This window comes from Podarcis bocagei (genome assembly GCF_964188305.1).
Source record: "Podarcis bocagei genome assembly, chromosome: 1".
Taxonomy (NCBI): domain Eukaryota; kingdom Metazoa; phylum Chordata; class Lepidosauria; order Squamata; family Lacertidae; genus Podarcis; species Podarcis bocagei.
This window is the reverse complement of record NC_138125.1, coordinates 62,493,174-62,518,560: the sequence shown is the minus strand read 5'-3', so window position 1 is coordinate 62,518,560 and position 25,387 is coordinate 62,493,174. Positions and strand designations below refer to the sequence as shown.

The 25,387-nt window shown below is 42.4% G+C and overlaps 1 protein-coding gene across 4 annotated transcripts in view; it reads right to left on the bottom strand.

The window, feature by feature from the left end:
• Positions 1 to 25,387, bottom strand: part of NELL1 (neural EGFL like 1) — a 379,279-nt gene that overhangs the window by 304,915 nt on the left and 48,977 nt on the right. For all 4 annotated transcript variants that reach the window (XM_081164500.1, XM_081164499.1, XM_081164502.1 and 1 more), the window contains exon 3: positions 11,560 to 11,710. In XM_081164500.1, coding sequence (XP_081020626.1) covers positions 11,560 to 11,710 — 151 coding nt within the window. The remainder of the gene's footprint in view (positions 1 to 11,559; positions 11,711 to 25,387) is intronic.

Here is a 25,387-nt window from a genome sequence, read left to right as displayed (position 1 = left end):
GACACGGCTTCTTTCTGGCGCGGGGAGGGGGTGGCTCTGGGGCCAGTGCATCGGCCGGCCTCTGGCGCGGGTGGGGGGGGCCGTCAGGGCGGGTGGGCAGTCTTAGCGCGCATGCACTAGAGCGCCGCCAATGGCGCGTTTGGCGGGCTGCGCGCGTCCAGACAGCGACCCGAGCCTGGGCGGTGTGGCGCTTGGTGCCGGAGCCTCCGCCCGCAGCACCCCGTCGGGAGACCCGGCCGGAAGGAGCCTCGAGCCGGCTGTCAGACGCGGTTGAAGCAGCCAGGGCGGCATGGCAGGCGGCGGCGGCTCCTCGGCGACTCCACGCGGCCAGCCCAGCGCGCTGGCCGAGCCCCGCAGGCGAACGCTGCCCGTCGGTGAGGAGGGGCTGCCTGGCGCGCCCTCCACGGCCCTGACGCGCGGGGACCGCGGCGAGCGCTGAGAGCCGCTGCCAGCTCGTCGGTTCCACGAGACATGGGGCTCTGCTACAGCCTGCGCCCGAGGCTCTTCGGCGACTCCAGAGGCAGCGAGCGCGCGCCCCCAGAAGTTGCGCCCGGTGTGGCTGCCCCCCCTGCACCCCCACGCTACGCCACTGGGTATTGCCTGAAGTTGTGCTTTTACTATCTCCCTCTTAACAAACTCCCAACCATCATGAACTCCCTTTCCTTTTAGTATTACTGTCCATGGGATCTCACCCAGCACTTTCCTAAGTTTGATGAAGTCGGCTTTCTTAAAGTCAAGAAATTGAGTCCTAGTATGCTTGGCTGCTCCTTTCCGCTGTATAGTAAACTTCAGAAGAGCATGATCACTCGCACCTAATGATCCTTCCACTTCTACCCCACTAACCAGGTCATCAACATTGGTTAGGACCAGATCTAAAATGGCTGTTCCTCTTGTTGCTTCTCCCACTTTCTGGACAATGAAGTTGTCTGCAAGGCCAGTGAGGAATCTGTTTGACCTTATGCTCTTGGCTGAGTTTGACATCCAACAAATATCCGGGTAATTGAAGTCCCCCATTACTACTATCTCCCTTCCTTTTGCATGCTTGGCCATCTGTTCCAGGAAGGCATCATCTATGTCCTCCGTTTGGCTTGGGGATCTATAGTAAACTCCCACAATGAGGTCACTGTTATTCTTCTCTCCCTTAATTTTGACCCAAATGCTCTCACTTTGGCTTTGAGGTTCTAAATCTTGGATCTCTTCACAGGTATATACATCCCTAACATATAACGCCACTCCTCCTTTCTTGTCTGGTCTGTTTCTCTGAAATAGATTGCATCCCTCCATTATTACATTCCAGTCGTGGGACTTATCCCACCAGGTTTCAGTGATGCCTATTATGTCATATTTAGTTTGCTGTACCAAGACCTCAAGCTCATCTTGTTTATTTCCCATGCTTTGCGCATTAGTGTACAGACATTGAAGTCCATTAATCATTCCCCTGTGTCTCTTATTTAAGGATTTTTTCCTCCCACCACTAGGTCTGCGTGCTGTTTGCTCCATTTGGTCTATGACATTTGGATGATCATCTTCATCAATTGATAGACTCCTACCTTCAGGAGCACTGTCTCCCTCCCCCACATTAGTCAGTTTAAAGCCCTCCTGATGAGGTTTCTGAGATTTTTAGCAAAAACATTCCTCCCAACCGTTGTAAGGTGCAGCCCATCGCTTGCCAGAAGTACATCTTCAAGAAACTGCAGTCCGTGATCTAAGAATCCAAACCGTTCCTGTTTACACCATTTGCGAAGCCAGCTGTTCACTTCCACTATTTTTCCCTCTCTCCCTGGGCCACGTCGTTCAACTGGGAGGACAGATGAGATGACAATTTGTGCATTTAATTGCTTCAATTTCCTGCCCAGAGCCTCGTAGTCTCTTTTGATCTTCTGGAGGCTATTGCTTGCAGTGTCATTGGTTCCCACATGAACCAAGAGGAAGGGGTATTTGACAGTGGGTTTTATGATTCCTTGCAGTCGTTCAGTTACATCTTGGATCTTAGCCCCAGGGAGACAGCACACTTCCCGAGACATCTTGTCAGGCCCACAGATCACTGCTTCTGTTCCCCTCAGTAGGGAATCCCCTATCACCACTACACGCCTCCTCTTAGGTTTGGTCGGGGTTCTTCCGTGAGCTGTCCATTCCAAGGTCGTCTGCACATTCCCTGAGGACTGACTTTGCTGCTTGTCTTCATATACCTAATCGACTGTAATGAGGGAGAGCTCCTCAAATGGAGTCTGCTCTTCGTCTTCCATGCTAAGGGAGAGGACCTCAAAGCGATTGTGTATTTCTAAACAATCAGAGCGAACCCTGGGCCTCCTACTTCTTTGAGCAGTGCATTTTGTCATGCAGTGAAATGACCAGTGCATTTTGTCATGCAGGGGTGGCAAAATGCCCTCTTACTTTCTGATATTCCCTTTTCTACTGTTATTTTGTGTATTGCCAGATCAGATATGGCCAGTAGATGATGCTTCCTGGTTTCAACGTTTATTGTAGCTTTAAATCTTTATATATTTATTTGTATAATGAGGGCCTCATCATATAGCAAACTTATAATGAGGACGTCGATGTTTTTTAATATAATCAAGACTACATATCGAGATTATAAGGGCTTGTTCCTCATTTCATTATTTAATTAGAATTTGGCCAACTGCCAGATACCTGCTTAGTTTGACAAGTTACCATGCCCAAGACATGAACTGTACTTAGCTCAGCCAGAAGGAATGCCTACATCATGAACTTTCTGTTGGCCTTGATCCATGCCAACAGGAGAAATAAGGCCCACACATGCACACAGCCCAGGCCCCATTAGAGGAGGGCACCTGCTGATCTTGGCAGCAGCAGCTTCTTCTCTGGCAATCACTCGTAGCCGAGTAAGATTGTCTTCCATAAACACAGTTTTAACAATGAGTCCGTAAGTGACTTTGGAGGCCAATTCTGGGTCCACAGGTCCTTCCACAGTGGGGACATTGGTTTCCGGGCAGGAGATGATCATGGTGTGGATTTGCCAAGCCTTCCTCTTAGCACATTTCTCCCTTGCATCCTGACTTCAAGTGTCTTCAAAGCCCATGTAGATGGTGGGTAGATCTTGTGTCTTCCAATGCTTTGCGATAAGTATTCTTGCTGCTGTTGTAGCATACATAAAGAAAGTTCTATCCTTCTTTGGCACCAATTGGTCGACCATGCCCAGGAGAAAGGCCTCTGGTTTCTTCAGGAAGGTATATTTAAATACCTTTTTCATTTCATTATAGATCATCTCCCAGAATGCCTTAATCTTTGGGCATGTCCACCAAAGGTGAAAGAATGTACCTTCAGTTTCATTACATTTCCAACATTTGTTATCGGGCAGATGATAGATTTTTGCAAGCTTGCCTGGTGTTATGTACCACCTGTAGATCATTTTCATTAAATTCTCTTTTAAGGCATTACATGCCATAAACTTCATACCAGTGGTCCATAACTGTTCCCAGTCAGCCATCATAATATTATGTCAGCATCTTGTGCCCATTTAATCATAGCAGATTTCACCGTTTCATCTTGAGTATTCCATTTCAACAGCAAGTTATACATTCTTGACAAATTCTTAACTTTAGGGTCTAACAATTCTGTTTCCAATTTTGATTTTTCCACCTGGAAGCCTAATTTTTTATCCAAGTTATATGCCTCCATTATTATATGCCTCCATTATTATATGCCTCCAATAATGGAGCCAATCTCGTACTCTGTTTTTTAATTTTTCAAAGCTCTGCAGTTTTAATCTGTCACCCTCTTGTTCCAAAATTTCCCAATACTTCGGCCATTTGGCCTCCATATTGAGTTTTTTCTGAGCCTTTACTTCCATTGGTGACAACCATCTTGGGGTTCTATTTTCTAACAAATCCTTATATCTTATCCAAACATTAAACAGTCCTCCTCTATTGGGAAATAGTTACTATTTATATTGTGTTAGTCCAAAATGTCGCTCCCCCCCCAAACCACAATTGCACCAGTATATTTAGTATCAAATCTCAGCTACTATTACTCAGTTTCTTTTACTCCTTTTAGTCCCTTTTGGATCAGAAGAGGGTAATTGAAACAATGTATCACTCTTGTTTCACTAACTGTCAATGAACGGTCTATTCACAGTCTATGCAGAGCTCCAGAATATAACAATCTTAATGGCAGCCCGTTCCCAGGTTCTGAGCGATGGAAGTTTAGCTTCTTTCCCTCTCTTTTAGCAGGCAAATATTGTCCAAAAACTCCCCCCCTTCTCCTGCTTCCAAGGGGGGGGGGGTTCGCTATTTTTAGTGCTGGAAATTTAGACGTTTGAGGTAAACTTTCCAAGGCTTTAGCTTAAGCCTGTTTGCTTCCGACTATTTACAGAGAAGGAAGGCGGACTTCCTGTTTTAAGCCTCCCCCCGTTCGTTGCCAAATTCAACTTTGAAACTCCAATTCTTCGCTTTACTCATGGGTAGTTACTTTTAGATCCAATTGTCAACAGGAAAAAGTCAGCGCTCTCCGGCAACGGCTGTGCGGCTTCACTCCGTGGAGGTAGCAATCAATTCAAAGCACCGCGCCGTCACCCCACTTCGCTCTGGATCCCCGAAAACGGGTTTCCCCACGAGTAGGGGAGGCACTCTTGGTGCCCGCCGAATCCCACGTTCCCAGGCTTCCTCCACCTGGGATTTTTGAACGGTCTCCGCCTTCGCCGCGGCGGCAAGACCCGATTCCCACGGAGCGGATTCCTCTCGTTCAGAGGAACTCCGCCATTGCCAATGGCACTAACCCGGAAGTCCACCTTACTCTCTGCTTTCAGCCTGCTCAGATTGAAGAGCTTTCCATCTGTTCAATATATGATTTCTACTCCGGTGGGGAGTTTCCCTTCAACAAAGTGTAGGATCATGGCAATGAAAATAATGAATAGAGTTGGGGCAATAACACAACCCTGTATAAGAAGGCTGCACTTGGTGCAGACCAACAGGATCTGGACCTGATTAGGAAACCATCTCGTCAGGTTGCCTGCTTGCTGCTTAAGAAATCCCCAGCAGCTGTGGGAAGTATTGAGACTTATCAGGGAACTGCTTGAGCCAGCTGTTAATTGGAAGCCGAAGGAGCGAACTACTGAGCTTCATTCTGTAAATTTAACTACTTTGCTCATCTTAGCTGTTACTCTGCTGATTACATGTTACTTAGTGTTAAGTCTTTGCTCATTGTAAGTCTTTGCTTATTTACTGTTAGGTTTTGGCTTATTGTAAGTCTTTATATTGTACAGCTTTATATTTCATATTTATGATTAGACTCTGTTATCAACTAATAAACAGAAGTCTTTCTTGCATCCAATAGCTTGTCTGCTCTTCTATTCGCTAACATCCAAAGAACTCTCCTGCTTTCTTGGTGGCTTCCGTGGCCGGGTAACCACTAGGAACTCCCCAAGATAGGGGAGGCAAAACACTGTGAAACTGATACCATATCCTTCTTCTGGTGGCGCTAACTTCTGTTTCTCTTCACCTCTGCATGGCAGACCTGTGCTGCCTGAAGGGAACAGTGTTGTTCTGACATATGTTGTGATGGAGGTGACAAGGTCCTTTACCATTCCTCTTTCATAACATTTTATTTGTACAGAATGAACCTGCAAGTGTCAGAGTCACTCCTGGGCAGCTTAATTTGCATCATGTGCATATTATATTATATCTGTAATTTGAATATTAAAGGTAAAGGGACCCCTGACTATTAGGTCCAGTCGTGACCGACTCTGGGGTTGCGGCACTCATCTCGCTTTACTGGCCGAGGGGGCCGGCGTACAGCTTCCGGGTCATGTGGCCGGCATGAGTAAGCCGCTTCTGGCGAACCAGAGCAGCGCACGGAAATGCCGTTTACCTTCCCGCCCGAGCGGTACCTATTTATTTACTTGCACTTTGATGTGCTTTCGAACTGCTAGGTTGGCAGGAGCAGGGACCGAGCAACGGGAGCTCACCCCGTCGCGGGGATTCAAATCGCCGACCTTCTGATCGGCAAGTCCTAGGCTCTGTGGTTTAACCCACAGCGCCACCCGCATCCTTAATTTGAATATTAGACACATGCAAATCAAGCAAATTCACTTTAACATTTTCTCCTTGCAAATGCTATAGTTGTTTCTGCCCAAGCAATCAGTACATGGTATACAGATATAGATATAATATAGATATAGGTATGAGAAGAAATGGGCCTGGCTGTTGGACTCTGGATGTGGCTTACTGTATCAAATCTGGTGTTTTTCTTGACCTGTTGGACTGCCAAACTACTCACTGGCATTCACCCTTGGGACTTTGCATACCAGTGGGACTTGATGCCACATGCACCGGGGTTCAGGACAATTGTATGTTAGTGATTATTTTATGTCTTATATTGAATTTTATTTTATTACAATTTGCATAGCCAGGAATTCAACTTGTTAAATGTTCTTCAAAAACATATTTCAAGCCACCCGAAAGAAGCTTGTGGACCACCTGTACTAGAGAACATAACAATCTCCCATCTATACTGAAGCCATGGATGAGGCTCCCCAATGCCAGGAAACAAATACAAAATTCACTGACTTCAGTGGGTGTATCTGTATTATGCCTTTAAAACTGGCTCAGCAGTCATTCCTTCAGCTCTTGGAACTCCAGTTCTGTGAAGGGGGAGCCAGTGATCAACAGAGGATTCTGATGCACTACAAATGCAAGATACCTGACATAATAAAAATTGCATACTGATATTCTGTGCGGAATTTTGGCAAAGTGTATTGTTATTTTTATGGAATACAATGAAACCTATTTTTTTAAATGTAAGCTTTCCTAGATCCCAGCAGGCATTTCTAAAAAAGCCACATATGGCTGGAGAAAGGCAAATATTAGATTATGAGATCGGTGAATTTTATTACTTTTAATAAAAAGCTCATTGCTTAACTTGCTAGTAACTTCCAGCTGTTGTGGTTTTACAAAATAACATAAATATATTATTTTAAAATAATAGAATCCGTAACACTGGAAACCAAATCAATCAAATTGCCTTAGATAAGTTATTTGTCCTTTTGAGCTAAACTATCAATGAAAATGTGTGACATAAAGTATACAGAGCAATGGATGGGAAGAGGTAAACAAAGTAGCTGACAAAGAAATGTGGGGTGTGTGTGTGTGTAAAAATATGGAGAATTTATTCCTAACTAATAGTGGCATAATTCTAGAGGTGTGCTCTACAGGACTCTCTGGGTGGTATTCAACTACGCTTTACTCAGAGTAAGCCAACTGAAATTAGTGAACATTACTAAGTTAGGTCCATGAATGTTAAACCCTGCTTTTCTATGAAAATGAATGAACAGAGCCAAAAAAATATTTGAGATTAAGCATGATAAGTATAGCTGAACAGGTCATGCTATTTATTTATGCAAACTCTGAATAATGAGAGTGTGCCACAAATTGTACATACGCTTTACCTTCTGTCTCTTCCTTTCACACCCATCTGCTTAGGAAAGTTCTGCCTAGTTAGTTACCAAGCCATTGCTTTCAAAAACCTGAGGTAAGTTTTAATCTTCAAGTAAGAGCTCTTACATACAACCCTTGCTTGTATAAAGAAAACCAAGAATAAAATTCAATTTTATCATATGAGCTGTCACTCACAGGTTGTGTTTATTGGACATCACAATAAACCATGGAAATGAATCTGAGCCTCCCTCGGTGTTATATCTGAACCTTATATTGTGGTTAATCTTAACCCTGTTTCGTTGAAACAAGATGCTTTGTAAACCACATGGCTCGTTTGAAACAAACCATAGTTAAACACAGCTTGTCAGGTTTGGCTGACACAACCTGTAGCTAATCAAAAATAGAAGTAAGTGCTTCTGAACTCCTGCACCAGAGGAGAAGAAGTTTGGAGGTGAGTATGTAAGTCTGGGAGAAGGCTGGGTTCATTCCCATCATACATCAGGGTTTACTGTAACATCCAAACACAGCCACTGCTTAAAGTGGTATAGCCCATAATAGATTTACCATGTCTTCTGTTGTACAATAACTGGACCCAAATCCCATGATTTCAATCAATTCATTATCAAATGTGCACTTAGAATAATTGCCTGATGTAACATGACCTCATTAATTTAAGTAATGGAAACAGCCAGGCACAGTGAACAAAGTTACACTCCCATCATGATAAAAATGGTTCACAGCAAGAGCTGCTGCTCAGACTGCAGAATCCACATTTCCAGCACCTTTGGTCTATTTGACATTATGCTTCCTTTGCAAGCTTCAGGCATAAACCAACAGAAAAAAAAGCTGCATCATTTGATAATTTCCAATTTCCCGTTGGTAAATGACTCCTGCTAGCTGCTAGCAAAATAACTGATAAAACCAAAGTATTCTTTTCTTCCTTTGCTAAGATATTAAGGTGACCTTTTAAAATGCATATAATATTTATGTGATAGAAGGATGCAATTAAGCAGGCCACTATTATATACAAGTCACTTAAGGTATACTGAATTTAGTGAAGACCTAATTGTTGGCTCTTAAGAACTACAGAGCCTATTTTAAAATGAAATAAAACATAGTAAAGCAGGAAATAGAGAACTATTCAATCTTTATAAATTTAACATCCATGCTGAAGTAAACCACAATACATGCATGATAAACTAAGGAAGAGGAAGAAGACACAAGGGTTGTAACTTCTGGCTAAGGTTACAAGAATTTAAGAGAAGGAAAACAATGGCTGAAAAAATCACTTGAGTCAGTAATTGAACTTAAGCAAACTCCTCAGACCAGAACTGCTCTAATAAGAACAAGCAAGTAGCACAAGACTCCAAAACAACAAGAAGATTAAATCAAAAGGAATAAATGAAAAGGAACTGTGGCATTTGAAAGAAAGGGACTGGGTTAGACTTCAGTAAAAGAAAAACCTTGTGTAACTTTTTAAAGAATATTCTTACTCCACAGAGACAGAATATGCAAAAGAGCATAAGGCATGCAAGCTTTGAATAACCCTTTCCTAAAGCACTGGGGTTGGAAAGCCCTAATACAATAATTCTCTCTGATTACAAACTTGGCCTATTAAGTTACAACACAGCTAACCCTCCTTCCTCTCCCCAATCCAGCATTAGGTGTCAGGGTCCTTGTACGTTTACCTTTAACCTGGCATGTTCTGCGTACAGCTCACTTAGAAAGATTAGTTTCACCTTTAACAGTCAAGTTGTCTGCAGCTTTCTTTTGACATCTAAGTAGTCAAAGCAACACAAGGCACTCTAGATTGGGGCACCTCATACAGATAATGCTTTTCCTTGGACAAGCCCAGAATCTCTCTGAAGCACCCCGCTTTGGATTGAGATTCAGCTGAATCCACTGCACACCACTAACAGAGCTGTCACAACTTTTTCTGTCATCATACTTCAGCCTAAGTAGTCAGGCTATTTTATCAGTGGAAATGACTGGTCTCTTTTATCTGTTTTTAATATTGTATTTTAAATTGCTGTAAATTGCCCTGGGTAAGTTGGCATCTTTCAGGGAGGGTAAGAAATCTAATAAACAATAACACTAATACTGCTACTAATGATGATGATGATGATGAAAATTATAGTATAATTTTATTGTATACTAATGTTTTAGTATCTGTGAAGTGCTTGGCAATTTTGAAATGTTAAGGAGTATATAAATGATAATAAATAACAGCTGCTCAGATGTTACTAGCCCGGAGATGGAAAGAAGATTAAGTCCTACCAGAGAAGAATGGCAAACTAGCTGTTGGAGTATGCTGAAATGGCAAAACTGACCAGGAAGCTCAGGAACCAAGAAGACCAAAACTTTAATAAAGAATGGGGAAAATTTAGAATTTACTTGGGAGACCACTGCAAGCAGATGAAAACATTAGCAGGATTGCAATAACACTTGTAATGTACCAAATCTTATGGACAAAATGGAGAGATATAAAATATGGATTACTGAATAATATGAAGTTGAAAAGGTTGACAATAAAACCCATGGAGAGGAAGGTGGAAAGTCCAGAGATTTGAAGAAATCTTTAAATATGGATATGTATTTTGTATTGTTATAATTCTATACATGTAAAATCAAATAAAAAACATTTCTAAATAAACAAACAAACAAACAAATAAAGGGATGCATTCAATTACAGAAATACCCACAGTTCATAGAAATTCACCAAAAATATTGGTTAATAATAATAATTTTATTATTTATACCGCACCCATCTGGCTTGGTTTCCCCAGCCACTCTGGATGGCTTACATATGTACAGTATATAGTTCCATATATTTTGTGTATTTGGGAAATATGTTCAGTTAGCATCCAGGCAATGCTATTCAAAGTCTTGGGAACATCACCTGCCTCTTAAGGAACATGACTCTCTCCCTCTTTCTTTCTCAATCTCTATATTAAACCTATGGCACTGGCTAAATTAATAAATTTGATCTGCTTCTCTTTTGACTCTTGCTGTACCTATTTTGTACTTTACAGGACTTCTGGTGTTCTGCTGTCATTGCTATTATTAGAGGGTTTTATTCATTAACAACACAGTGGCTTTACTTCAGGGGAAGTACCTAGAATTAAATGGTGTTTTGTTTTTTGTTTTTGAAAAGTGGCTAATAAATTGGAGAACAGACAAAATAAATAAAAATGACAGACTACTAGAGAAGCAGTTCTTTTCTCTTTTTGCATGCTCCTCTCTTTGGCAGGGAGTGTCATGTGGAGATAACAGCAGCTCAAATGTGCTTGTGAGAGTCATTCTAAGGCAGGGATGGGGAATCTCTTCATCCCAGCAGGCCAGAATTTTATCTCCCCAACCCTGGTGGGCCACATTTGACACCCACAAATCACCTGGCATCACTGTGACACCAGGTGATTGACAGGTAGGGGAGATAAAGATCTGCTGCATGTCAGGAATTCAAAGCACTGTGCTGGGCTTACAGGTAGCCCTGCTTGGTGCTTTGAAGTACCACTGAGGCTGAGTATAACTCCAAGCCTAATTTCTGCAGGGATTGGGGAGCTCACTGGATCGGCGTAGGGCCAATACAGTGGGTTTTGAGTTACTGCCTATCAGGTGAGAGGCAGCAGCTCAAAACCTGCTGTTCCAAGGAAAGAAAAAATGCTCCTTTTTAAAACTGGGCATTTTTTTTCTTTACAAAGAAACCCCCTTGGGAAGTGCTGTGCAAGGAGACTTCCAAACTCTGTGCTTTGCACCAACTGATTGGTGTTTAGGAAGCACTGCAGAAGCAGCTTTGCAGGCACTGCCAGCTGAGAGTGCAAAGCCCCATTCAGCTCAGTCCCACCTTTTCCTGCGCCTCATCTGGTGTCATCTATGGCATCAGGTGTAGGGCAGGTGGGTTTGGCTTGCCCCAAATGACCTTGTGGGCTAAAGAAGGCTGGAGGTTCCCCACACCACTGTTCAAAGGCATAGCATTGCTGCCTCTTTGTATAACAAAAACGAAGAATCTAAAATCAATTAAAACAATATACTTAATTTCCTCACTGGCTTGGTGCCTTAATACAATATCACCATAAAGCATTAAATGGACAATGTATTTTTATTGGTTTTCAGCAATGATTTACATAAACCACAGGTTTCCCCTTACCTGTGCTCCAACTCTCGGATGGACAAAATGACTCCCGAAGTCGACGCCTGCTGCTGTAGGGTGGCCAGAAATGTGAACTCACTTTTATTCCGGAAGAGCTGAATTAACTTCTCACTAGAATGGGGTGCTGCATGGATTTCTCTGTCTACAGCTAAAAAAAAAAGTTGGGGGAGAGGAAGAGGAGGGGAAGAAGCATACTGTAAAAATGTTTACATCTGTAAAAGTAAGAAAATGCTTTTCATTTTTGTCTGCTGTAGATACACTCTTCACTCTGGGGGGCTTGCGCCCTATGTGTGCTACTGCAGCAATCATGTATAAAAACAGAAAACATCATCTTTATCAGTGTGCCCCATTTGTCACACTGACAAGTTCACAATCAGACATGCACTGATTTTCTGACAAAGTTTCTGACAGGGGACGCTGAGCCATTCAGGTCTGCTGTGAGCAGATTACATTGCTGATTCATGAGGTGTGCCGAAACAAGATAATAAGCTCCCAAATTCAGAGGGTCTGGCTGGTCCCCGAGTCACTTGCTAAGCTCAAATTTCAATTTCACTACTGTCTCAGTTACTCTCTTTCCATAATACATCTAGAGAATCTGTCCTTGTAACATATGCAGGCGGAAATGCATTATTGGTAGCAATACTCCATCGACATACTTTTGACTCCCAAATGTATTTATTTTACTACACTGGCACACATAATATACTTACAGGAACAAGCATCATTTCTGGAACATCGCAGTTTAAACAAGCAATATGTAGATGTTCATGCAATATTTATTAGACCACAATCTGATGTTTAGAGATGCATCCCTATCCAAGCAGGAATAAGGCAACACTCCAGCATTCAACTTAAAGCCACATTTCCTTCAGGTCTTGTTAGTTAGGGATAGGAAAGGAGTAATGAAAGCAACATATGACTATATTAAAGAGAATGAATCACCTACCCTCCAGCCTACATTTCTATTTTGCTACCTTTCAGAGGAACAACTCTGTGACATATTTTGAGGACTAGTGTCCATTAATTCCATTACTTGTTTTTAAAGCCACATGACATGACACAACAATCCAGATTTTTAAGTGTTGTTATTATTATTATTATTATTATTATTATTATTATTATTATTATTAGGTTGCCCCAGCCACAAAACTAGATTTCTAATAAGGGTTTTCTAATAAGTTAAGTCCAGTCAGAGGCGACTATGGGGTGCAGTGCTCATCTTGCTTTTCAGGATGAGGGAGCCAACATTTGTTCACAGCTTTCCAGGTCATGTAGCCAGCATGACTAAACCACTACTGGCACACAGAGGACTGTGACAAGTGCCAGAGTGTACGGAAATGCCGTATTCCTTCCTGCCGCACCGGTACCTATTTATTTCCCTGCCCTGGTATGCTTTCGAACTGCTATGTTAGCAGAAGTTGGGGCAGAACAACAGGAGCTCACCCCATTGTGCAGATTCAAACTGCTGACCTTCTGATCAGCAAGCCCAAGAGGCTCAGTGGTTTAGACCACAGCACCACCTGTGTACCAGATCCTTTACCTTTACAGTCCTAAAGACAAACTAGGGGTAGCCTATGTGCTCCAGATGTTGTGGACTATAATTCCTGGCCATTAGCCATGAAGGGCACTATGTTGGCTATTTCCACATATCAGGAATATTACATGCCCCTAAATTCAACAGAAAACTTTGAACTACAACTGCTAACAGCAGTTTAAGGGCCAAACTAGATGTGCTATTAAATGGAGGGTTTCCTTTCAATGCAAGCAATAGCGCCCAAAGAACTTGTTTTGTTAGGACCACAGAAGGGAAGGGAAGGGCTAAACGACCTCTCCAACACTTGCTACAATCCTGATGATTATCACCAAACTCCAGCGGCTGCTAATTTTTTATTTTTTATTAAACACTTTTAGGTACAAGATGCCCTAAGCAAGGCCATTTAAAATACTGAGCTCATCCTAAGAAGCAAAAATGGAGAGTTGTACAGTGGCTACTCCCTTGGCTCCCAGATGTCACCAAATGCCATGCAAAGGGTCTCTGTTATATCTGGTACGGTGCTGGCTGCGGCTGATGGAAGCTGTGGTCCAATACATCTGGAAGGCGCCAAGTTGGCCAAGTCTGCTTTTAATACACTGCTCAGAGATTTCTAAAACAGTAAGTGATTAATAAATGCTTTGAAATAAAGAAAGAGGCCTTCAACGAGCTAGAGGAAAAATAGGTGCCACCAAAAGTGCTCCATTCTTGAAATTCTGCATCTTCAGTTATCTATAATTTAGTTAGTCTCCAAGTCTCATTTCTCATGGGAAAATGAAATTCATTATGCCATAGCAGCCAAATTTCACGTATATATCAATGATTCCATTTCCAACACAAAATTATACTAAGTAATAGAAAAAAGGGGAGAATCCTCATCTCCCTATTCCTTTCCTTGTAAATGATTGATGTATGTCCCTTAGCCATCAGATTTGATTACCCGCATTTTGAAGCATAGCATGAATGTTATGAATGACATAAAATTACCTAATTCTTTCTAAACCCTAGCCTTGGGAGATGTCAATGCTTACATCAAAAAATGTCAATTAGTATTCAAATATATCCTTAAAAACACAAGAACTTCTTATTGAAAATCTTTCCCCACTATCAACCATGTTTTAGCTTTTGCACAACACATACACAGGTACATTTGTTTCAATTTCAATTATGCAATATCCATATATAACTCACAGAGAGGTGGGGAGGAAGTCATGCAGATAAGAGCTGAAGGGTGGGGAAATGACAACAAGATAGCAGGCAGCCTGGTTGGGGTGGTAGGCAGATTAACCGTGGCAGTTAGCCTGTTTATGACACCATGGCAGCTAGCCCATACCATACCACATACTAGCATTGTTCCAAATATGAGATAATTCTTTCATCATAAACTTGTTTCCACTAGTGCAAAAAAAACACACACACCCCGAACCCAGCTCTTCTCATTGGATCAACCCAGCCACTCCTTCAGCATTGTATAACACATATTGATTGGCCTTGCTATGGCAACAGTGGTCACTGTATTCAGGGCTGGGTAGGAATTTGCCTATCAGGTGAACTCGCTATGGCCTGAGGGTTTTGCCTACCTCATAGCAATTGCCACAACTTGGGTGGTTTAGGAATTGGGTGACCTGAGTCTTGGATGGAGCGGGGGGGGGGGGTTCGTACCTTCCCCTTCCCCTCTAGAAATAATGCATTCCATTAAATGGATCCATGAAGGAGCCACTTCTGTCCATATGTCCATATAGGGGCTTGGGTTTCAGTGCTCCTCTAGGTGGCAATCCCTGCAGGGATACCCCTACTTGATGTAAGTCAGGGGTCAGTAACCTAAGGCCCAAGGGCCAGAAGCGGCCTACAGAGGCCATTTAACTGGCCCATGAGCCGCCCCCGAACCGAGCAGCCCGCTCAGTGAGTCCCTGCGCACTATGCTAAACCGGCGCAGCACAGTGCAGGGACTCTCTTCCACGGCTCCAGAAATTGCTTCTGCGCATGCCCAGACACCAGAAATCGCTTCTGTGCAGCTGCAATTTTCGGCATCTGGGCATGTGCAGAGGCGATTACCAGAGACGCAATTTCCGGTGTCGCGCTGCACTGGTCCAGTCCACGGAAGATCTCTGTGGGAATGATCCAGCCCATGCCCAGTAAGCCTTGCCGACCCCTGGTGTAAGTCATAGGAATCTCCACTGCCGGGTTGACGGTTCATGTCATTTTTGGCAGGTGGGCCAGAAATAAATGGTTACCCATTACCTATGCTAAACCTCTTCAGCTATAGTCAATAAAGTTGTGGCCTGATTTGATCACATCTGATGGTGTGGTGTCATTTATTGATGGAGGAAGGGGGAGCACACCACCTGGGCCTGCAAGAAAGATGGAAGTGACAAACACTCCAAAATCCTCGAATCACCAATGGATGATTTAAGGACAATGAAGCAACCCAGAACAAGTTACAACTCTGGCTAATCTAGGCTATTCTGCCAATGGCCTTTCCTCACACATGCTGTCATTTCAGATGCTACTTTCCAAGCAGTTCAGCCACAGCTGCTTCCAGGCATCCATAACTATCAGGGACACAACTCATCAGAAAGGTCTGCTATGCAGGTTTTGTTGAAATGTACTGAAATGTATTACCGTACTGGTGTGCAGCACCCATTCATTTTAAATAGGACTTTAAAAACTCTCCTGAAGATTGTGCCCTAAAGCAATGTTTTTGACAATGTACAGTAGTGGCACTTTATCCTACATATTTCAAAATTATATAGATAAAGCACAGTAATATAATATTACAACATAAAAGATTAGAGTTCCAACTCACTAGAGCATATGTAGTACTATTTCGCCGCCATTCTGAACCACTGCCATGCAATGCACTTTGCAAGAGAACACATATTTGAAAGAGCTATTTCCAGGAAACACTGTGGTATTTCAGTGCATGTGCCAAAGAATAACAAGCTTAGCACTTGTTATGTTTACTAATCCAAGGCTTGTATTAACAAACTGTGCCTGCCAGCGCACAAAAGGGAAATGAGAACTCCTCTTTTTTCTTTAACTGAAACACAAAAATGAGCTATGCAACACAGAACTGCTGAACTTCAGCGATGCTCCCTCTAGATTAAAGGTGCCCTTTCATTTACGGTGCAATCCAATCAAAGTTAATTCTAAAGTCTCATTATTTCAATAGAGAGTTAATCATATTGCCTAATGCTTTCCAATTGCAGTAAATGAAACTTAAGACCTTTTCGACTTTGGCTGGATTATGTCCTCACATAAGTATTTTCAAACATATGATTAAATCTAAATATCAGGCCTCATATGCTTCAGGAGCCACTGTTGCTCTGGTCATTAACATAGTCTATAGCTGATGGTGGCTGTTATGCTCTGAAACCGGTAATCAGTAAAAATAAATGCACACATTTCTAACACAAATACAGTTTAGCAGGACCACAAGGTTGTTTGGTTTGTCCTTATCCACTAACAAGACAGGGCCATCTAGTCTCCCTATCATGACCAGGCGACATGATGCCATTGCAAAATCCAGGATATTGCAGGACAATTAGCCCCAGATTATTCAAGCAAGTCAAAGGCTGCTGTCATATTTGCATATGCCTAAAACCATGGGTATCTGTAGAAGGGGGGGGGCAAACTGCTCCACCCCAAATAAGCATAAAACCCAATTCCCAGCTTTCGGGGGGGGGGTTGTTTTTGTTTTTGTTTTTTTAAAATAATTTTTATTAACTGGCCAATCACATCAAATTAAATCATATCACATAAATTCCGAATTACAAAGCCAAATTTAAAATTTTGTTGGGGGGACCCATATTTCAAGATCCGAAGGGGGATTCTGATCATCTTCTTGCTGCTGTGTTACTGTCCCAATCAGTCCAAATCAGTCCAAACAAAGTTCATAGTTCTATCCCATCTTATCTTGCTGTTTCCACATCACATCTTGTTCATATATTTTCTCTTTTTTCTTTATGATCTCTTCTGATAGTCTCCTTAAGCCGATAAACACCAATAGTAATAATAGTCCTGTGTGAATTTTCCATTCTTCCAATCCTCAAATCGAGATGGTTTCCATATATCGTCTCCTTCATAGATAACATCACTCTTTCCATCATAGTCTCGTAAAACTGTCGCTCTTAAGTCCCACTGAGGAGTTTAACCCACAATATATAAACAGCTCTATTTCTCTCTTTCTCCTCCCAGACTCAAGACCTCCGACAGAACTTCCCAATATGGCGACGGCATTTTTAACTGCGTCATTCCCAAGCTCTTACACATTCCACGCTCTTCTTAAAACGTGCTTTGGTTCAAAAGTTTATCTCCACACAGCCTTAAATCCACAGCTTAAGTCCTTAAAACGACATTTCTGACTCATGAGGGGAGGGGATTCTTGTTTAATCACATAGGGAAAGAAGGAAGAGTTTTTTCCCCCCTCCCCCATCAGTCATTTGCCGTACCTTGTCTTGGCGTATCTTCTCATGTTTTATTCTTATCTTGTTTTGTCAGAGATCTCTTCTGTTAGCAGTCTTTACTCCCCCTTCTTTCTTGAAATATGTGCATTCCTTTCATCCAAATTGTTTCCTTTGAAGTTCTGCATCTAGTGGCGCGAATCAGGGATGGCATTCAGGAGTGCCGAAATCCCACAGGAGGGCTTTGTGCCTAGTGCCCCCACCCCCACAAATTCGGGGGTGGTATAGGGCACAGCAGGCAAGGGCCACCCCCCCCACAATCCTGGGGGGGTTAAGGAGGCTAATTACCCCCATCATAGCCTCCAAATTACCTCGTGTGGGTCGGAGAGATGTTATTGTCAGCCATCTTCCAATGCGCCCCGTAGTGTTTTTGTTTTTTCCCACATGATAATTTTTCAATGTTTTGAGTCTTCTTTGAAGGCTTACATTCAGTAAAAACATTCACTCAGATTACAGTTAAGTATTCACAACGAAAACATAGTGAGGAAAATTAGCAAAATAAATCATAGCACTCAGGATGGTTTTCAAAGATATTTCTAGCCCTTGTAAAATCTTAAATGCAAGGCAAAATTTTGCAGAAACTCAAAAGCTCATTCCGCTTCTGAGAAACTAGCCTGCTCCTGCCTTTTAGTGTTTTTAATCAATAAATGGAATCATATCAGTAATTGATATTTAGGAAAGCAGAGCTAGCTGATTAGGCAAAAGGGCTTAGAGCAGGTATGGCATACCTGTGGCCTTCCAGATGTTGTTGATTTCCGGATTCCATCAGTCTCAACCAACATGGTCAGTGGTCAGAGCTTATGGAAGTTGGAGTCCATCTCATCAGGTTAAGACAAGCATTATCTGGAGAAGGAGCCTCCCAATTCATTTTTAATTTTAAAACTTTTTTGTCTGTGTGAGTTCACTGCTGACAGATTGGTAGAAAACAATTCAGAAATCCAGTACTTTCGTGGGCAGAAATATAACAGAAAACCCATTATCTTTCTAACTTGGGGCTTATTTCATATTAAAAATGTGAGTTAGTCCTTTTTTTAAAAAAAAAACGCTTCCCTATAAATGTAGTTAAAGTACATCATTACTATACACATAGTGCAGGACTGTGGCTGAGATAGCATGGACTACATAAGCCCTGCAAAAGTACTCTAGTATTATTATACCCATTCTGATGGGAGCAGTGTGTGTGTGTTAGAGCAGTATCTGGTGCAGTATTGTTACGCAGTTGGTTTTTAGAGAAATGGAAGGGGCGGAGCTTCGAAATTGATTCAAGCTGCAGTGCCGTTAATTAATTGAAGTCTGAAGTGGGTGAAGGGAGCCAAGGAAATAAAATAGTTTCAGCTGTGGGGAAAGACAGGGTCAAATGGTCCAGATGTCAGATCTACTTGTAGATGGACAGTAGTTCTACCCATTGAGTAACAACAGAGAAATACAAGTTTCTCAGAAACAAGGTCTACCCAAGCCTTGTCGCCAGTTGTGCAGTAGTTGTGGACCTGCTCTCTGATGTTAGTTGTGTATGTAATGGGCATCTGTAGGAATTTTTCAGGGAGTGGAGGAGCAACAGAAATATATATGATGTTATTATGGACAAAGTGACTATGACCAAAGATGTGCAAGCCTTAAAGTACAGTGGTGCCTCGCAAGACGAAATTAATCCGTTCCGCGAGTCTCTTCGTCTAGCGGTTTTTTCGTCTTGCGAAGCAACCCTATTAGCGGTTTAGCGGATTAGCGCTATTAGCGGTTTAGCAGCTATTAAAGGCTTAGCGGCTATTAAAGGCTTAGCGGATTAGTGGCTAAAAGGCTATTAGCGGCTTAGCGGCTTAGAAAAAGGGGGGCAGCGGGGAAAAATCGGAACACTCGCAAGACGTTTTCGTCTTGCAAAGCAAGCCCATAGGGAAAATCGTCTTGCGAAGCAGCTCAAAAACGGAAAACTCTTTCGTCTAGCGGGTTTTCCGTCTTGCGAGGCATTCGTCTTGCGGGGCACCACTGTATTGAATTCCACAAACCATAGCCTCATACTTAACTTTGATAGAGCTGAGGTACACATTTTTTGCAATGTTATTTTTTTTTTAAGAAATGGAGAGGAAAAAGAGCATAGATGGGTACAGATCCTTTCAGTTTTATGCACACAGAGTTTTAAAGCACTAAAAAGTCGCTAACAAGACAATCCAGACCCAAGATCCACTGGGATGAGTGAGTTTGGAACAGGTGGACCTTGGGCTGTTCTGCTAGGATTCACTCCAATATCCAGGCTCAGTTGGAGATACGGTGGTGTAACTCCCACATCCCAGTTCAACCAAGGATCTGACAGCACAGCTTCAACATTCTGGCTCAGCCAACACAGGCCCCCAAAAGCAGGGATTCTGTAGGTGGAACAAGGAAAGACTTGCATCTTTCAGCTCTTGTGGAAAGTATATTATCAAATCTTCTGCCCTAAAGCAATTGCCCAAATAGGTAGCCATGTCATACTTCCATCATCTTCACTTCTCACTTCTCATTGATGAAACAGGCTCATGCATACAAAAGAATGATCGCAATAAATCTGTATTTATGTATCACCCTCTCTAAGTGCTGGTTCCTGTACTCCAGGGCTAGCAATGAAGGCCTGAGTATGTCAGGCAGGCCCTGTCATATAATGTCAGATATTATAACATTACCATAATAGTGTGAGAACCAACTCTATAGGAGAAACAATCCCTATGCCTGTTATTGACATCAGAACCAGTTCCATATTTACAAGAGTAGGGCTACACGTGTAGCTCAGTAAAAATGCTTAAAATCCCACTACTCAGTTTGAATGGAAAGCAATGCAGAGAGACTGAACTTCATCACTCAGTCTCCTTTATAAACAGCTGATAGGTGGTAATTTCAAGCTTTGCTTACTGATCAAATAAGCTCCACCTCAGATGCTGGATTAGGCTGGAATAATTATGTACAAGATAATATGCATGGAATTCTGGTTAAGAGAAAACTGTATGCTTATATGATGCCTCCACTGACCGCCCCCCTGCCATATTAACTCCCTAGAACTTCACCTTCCCATTCCATGCAACTACTAAGCTTGCTTTAAAACATCCCAACCCCAATTCTGAAGCCATTTCTGTGCTCTTCTGTGCTGCAGACCTGCTTCGCACCCATTTTCACCTTCATATCCATGTCCATGCCTACACCTCCTTTTGTGAAGCTCACAGCCACCATACACTACCACCCCCCCATGGTAACTTCCTGCCTTTTCATCCTCCCACACTGCAACAACTAAGCTCCCTTTTAGCTTCTGCTCAGTTATGAACCATTCCCTCCTATTCTTCAGATGCTGCTGTGCCCCTGGCTTTGCTCTTCAACCCCATTCCCATGCCTTCTACTCCCTCCTTGTTTGCAATCCCCTTTGCACTCCCATTTTCACCTTCAGTCCTTCTCCCTCCACCCTCCTCCTCACTTTTCTTAACTCTCCCTTGCCCACAGATCCTCCCCATTTCCCTTCCTCCGCCTCTCTCCTATCTGCAGCATCCTTTGCACAAACACCATGGTGATACATGTTACTGTATACAATGGTACCTTGGTTTACAATCATAATCTGTTCCGGAGGTCTGGTTGTAACCCAAGGTGTACTTTCGCCAATGGGGCCTCCCAAAAAAATGGGTTGTAATAAAAAAGGGTTCTAATAAAAAAAAAGGACTTCCGGGTTTGACATGGTTGTAATCCAAAATGGTTGTAATCCAAAGCAGTTGCAAACCAAGGTACCACTGTATTTAAGATGAAAAGTGTGCTAGTACCATTAACTTGTGAATGAAAGTTAAGTTTAGTTGCTGTGTGCTGTACATACATGAGTGTTTGCTTGTTAATAAAATATCTCTTCTAAATTACTACACTGTATCTGGAACTTCATGCTGAATACAATACACGATACCAGGAGCAAAATACATGGCTGTGGGAAAGAACTATGGAATATTTGAAGCTAACACAAGCAGTGGGATAGCTAGCTGCTCGGGTGCCCGGGAGGTGAGCACACCCAGCGGCTGGCTGCCCATGGGGCGGGGCAAGCCGGGCAGGGTGCTCTGTGTGGCACCTGCATGGAGTCCACCCACCACTTCAGCTGCAGAGCGTCGGAGGGGGAGGCAGTGGGCAGATGCGAGCCACATGTTGCCTTTTCGAGCGAAGCGGTGGATGCAGGCACCCTAGCCACTACGTCACTCCCAAGATGTGTGGCTTGGGTGTGCTGTAGGCTCCACAGTAAGTGCCACCTCCTGGGTGAGTGGCCCCCAGTGGGCCCCCCCATGCCCCCAACTATGCTGCTGAACACAATAGCCTTTCCCAATTTCCTTCTTGCTGTACCCACACCTTGTTTCGAACTGCCACTTTCCACCCTCTCTCATGCATCTCAGACCTCTGTCATGGTTCAAAATTGCAATCCCTCCTGCTTGGTTTCCTCTATGCAAACCTCTACTTTAGCCAAACTTCTGCAAAGATTTCATATGGGTAATTGTATTCTTGCTAGGATATAACCACCCCCTTTTATTCCTTTAATTTCTCTCCAAGATATTTCTTAACATTTTGCAAAATCTGATCTGTTTGATTTGAGGCTTTTGTTCACATTTGCACTGAACTGCTTGTAATGTGAAGAAAAATATATTTTGGGGGAAGGTGTTAAGCATCATAAAATCCAGCTGTCATACATATATGCTTTCATTCTTATGTTTCACCCGGGCAATGGAAAAGAGCAAATATAACATCAATTCAGTATGTTGGGGTGCAATTCCATGGCAACTTGCACAAGTTCATTTGCACTGAGTTTGGTAGGAATACACAGTTCAAGTGGCATTTGAATAATGCTCCAGGACTTGGAGCACTGTAAGCCTCAACTGAAAAAAAATAGAATAAAAATAAAGACAGGAGAATGCAGGGAAATCACTGCATCTATTGTCAGTTGAAAATGACTGTCTCCTTGTAATAGAATGCTGCTTTCGTGGATAATATAGAGCAGTACTTTATCCAGTCATCTTCAACAAAATATTACTTTTCAGTTGAATGATAATGCAAGCTCAGCAAAATACACAAAGAAATAAAGACATGACTTTCACAAGCCCAGCTAAGGTAGCTGATTCCCTCACACCCACCTCCCCCTTTAATCTGAAATGCAGGGGTTATTTTAATCAAATCATTGTGTTTCTGAAATCAGAATCAGGTGGGTACTAAGTAGCTTAGTGTACTCATTTGAGCAAGCAGTGTGATCACATTCTCCACATCAAAGAGAGGCTATTCGAGAAAGGTCCAGCTTAAGAGGGGTTTATATTTACATCAGCAAAAACTTTCATGAGGCAACTGTTTCTTTAATAATCTTGCCACCATTTTCTGTCCACATCAGCACAATAGATAAATTACAGCTGCCATGGAACACTAAGTCACCTCCACAAAGCTGAAAAAAATCTGTTGTTTTTTCAAAGGAGATATTTTGCTACTGTTTGGCTCTTTTCCAACACAGCCCTTTAAACTGACAGCTAATTCATGAGGTGATAGCAGTTGTATTTTGCTCCTGCCCGGCGCCGCCTGCCCAAGGTAGCAAGAAAGACTGCACTGATTAACAAATCACAGACATGCAGCTGCATGGCATGTTCAACATGTCAGAAAATAGGACAACTGTCTTAAGTAAACCTTGAAGACTCCTAGATTCACAATTAGATCTAATCAGACATGAATGAACGGACATGAGGTGATGAGGTGGGAGGAGGGTAAGCAATGTCATCCCCTTCCACACCCAACCCCACAACTTAAAAAGGCATTCCATAAACTGAACCAATCCTATACTGTCTGAGTGATTTGGGACATTGCATTTTCCTCCACTATTCCTGATCAGATACACAGAACATATTGTAAATGCAAATTACAGAAACCTATTAAATAATATTCATATACTGGATCTGAGGTTGGGGCCAACCACCTCAACCCATTTCCTCCCTGCCTCTGCCATCCATAAATATGTTCACTCACCCGGTATATGTTGCCAGAATAGGGCTAATATTGAAAAATGATTATGAGCAGGAACAACCGATTTCGGTATCAGAACACTCTCAATTTGGCTATTTAAACTCTGATCTCTCCATTTCTCTCTTGAAAAGGAACTTCTGCAATATGCACTGAGGCATAGCTGGGAAATTATCCAGTAACTTTGCAATGCATACCCACTCATATGCTTAGCAAAGCCTAGTTCCCTTCCTGCCGTTCTTCCCCATCACCCAAGAAAAAGAACCCATGACGATGGCCTACCCCCGGGGTCAACATGGTGTCTGCACTCACAAAGGCCTTGCCTGGCACACACTGATATTAGGCATGAAAAAACATCCTGTTGCAGTGAGTAGAATAAGTTGTGGTGTGTCCTTGATTGCAGTGTGTGTGTGTGTGTGTGTGTGTGTGTGTGTGGTGTCCACAAAAGGTTCTCTAATTTTCAAAAGTGTCTGCAGACCCAAAAAGTTAGGCAACTCCTGGGCTAATCAGGTTACCAAACCTTATTATAAAAATAGTCTGGCACTGAATGTAGTATTGCCAAGCTAAAATCAGTTGATGAAAGACCTATAGTAACCTAATCGGTGTTCAACTCATGATACTTGATTCTTTGCTTGTTTTAGAGGAGGCACTGGGAACAAGGCTCTTGAATTTCTGTCTGCCACAAAGCTGTTAAAGGTTTTTCTAGTATGGAAACGCAAACATGGGGAAAGCTTCACCTGTTGTCATTCTTTCTGCCAGACATCTTATTGCTTCTGTGTCTGTGGCCCCCGTTTTATATTTGAGTCCTCTACCCACTACAGAAAATGTAAGTTTATATATGACACAAAGTATCAAAATTTGTGCAAATTTGTGTCACCTTCTGCAAATGGGGCAGAGCACTGAATTCATATATAGTGCATTGGACCCCAAATAAACTACTATAAACTGATACCCCCCCAAAAAATGAATCACAGTACAACCATCTACCCCGCGTGATAATTCTGCTGGCTGAACTTTGCACCAGCAGAATTTTCCAGACTGTTTTCAAAGTCAGCCCTATGTAATGAACACTACAGTAGTCTGTTCTGGATGTCACCAGAATATGTGTTTAATGAGGAACATCTGAAAAGGGCTTATAAATATGCACAGAATAAGTACTGAACTGAAATATGAGGCCAAAGTTATGAGTGCTGCCAAAAATCCAAGGTAATGTTAAGATTAAAGCAAATTAACAGAAGAGAACCTGGAACCTCAAACATTTTGTGATTGAACAAACCTAGTCCCATCTGCTCTGAAGTGTACAATAAAATTTCCCATGGTTATAGTGGAGCTCAACTACACTCCAATGCTCCTGTCATAAGACTGAGGAACTCACTTAGCATACAAGTGAGTAGCATTGAGACAATAATGCTTCTGATATGTGCACTGGTATGAGCCCAGGATACAAAATACTTGTTCTGCTGGTCTCATCTGAACTGTACATGTATATTTTCAGGTGCTAACCTTTGAGAAATACACAGGGGCTTTATCACTCCTTGTATTTCAAAGGAACTAGTGTCTGAATGTGTGAGTGTAGTTCAAATGATTTTTACTTGGATACAAAAAAAAGGTATTGTTGAAGCAACTCTAGGTTAAGGGCGGTTTTCCTCAAATGCTTTATGGGTTTGGCAGTGCTATCTCTACAAAGATTTGTTCAATAACAAACGCAAGGCATCCTGTTGTTGAACAGCACTGCTTTATCATTCATAGCTATTTGTAATAAATCACTTTTTATATATGTTGCTTCAAACACTGATTTCCAAGTATAAGATTTGCCAGTACTGAAATGCTCTGTGATTTTAATATGCAAGCCTCCTAC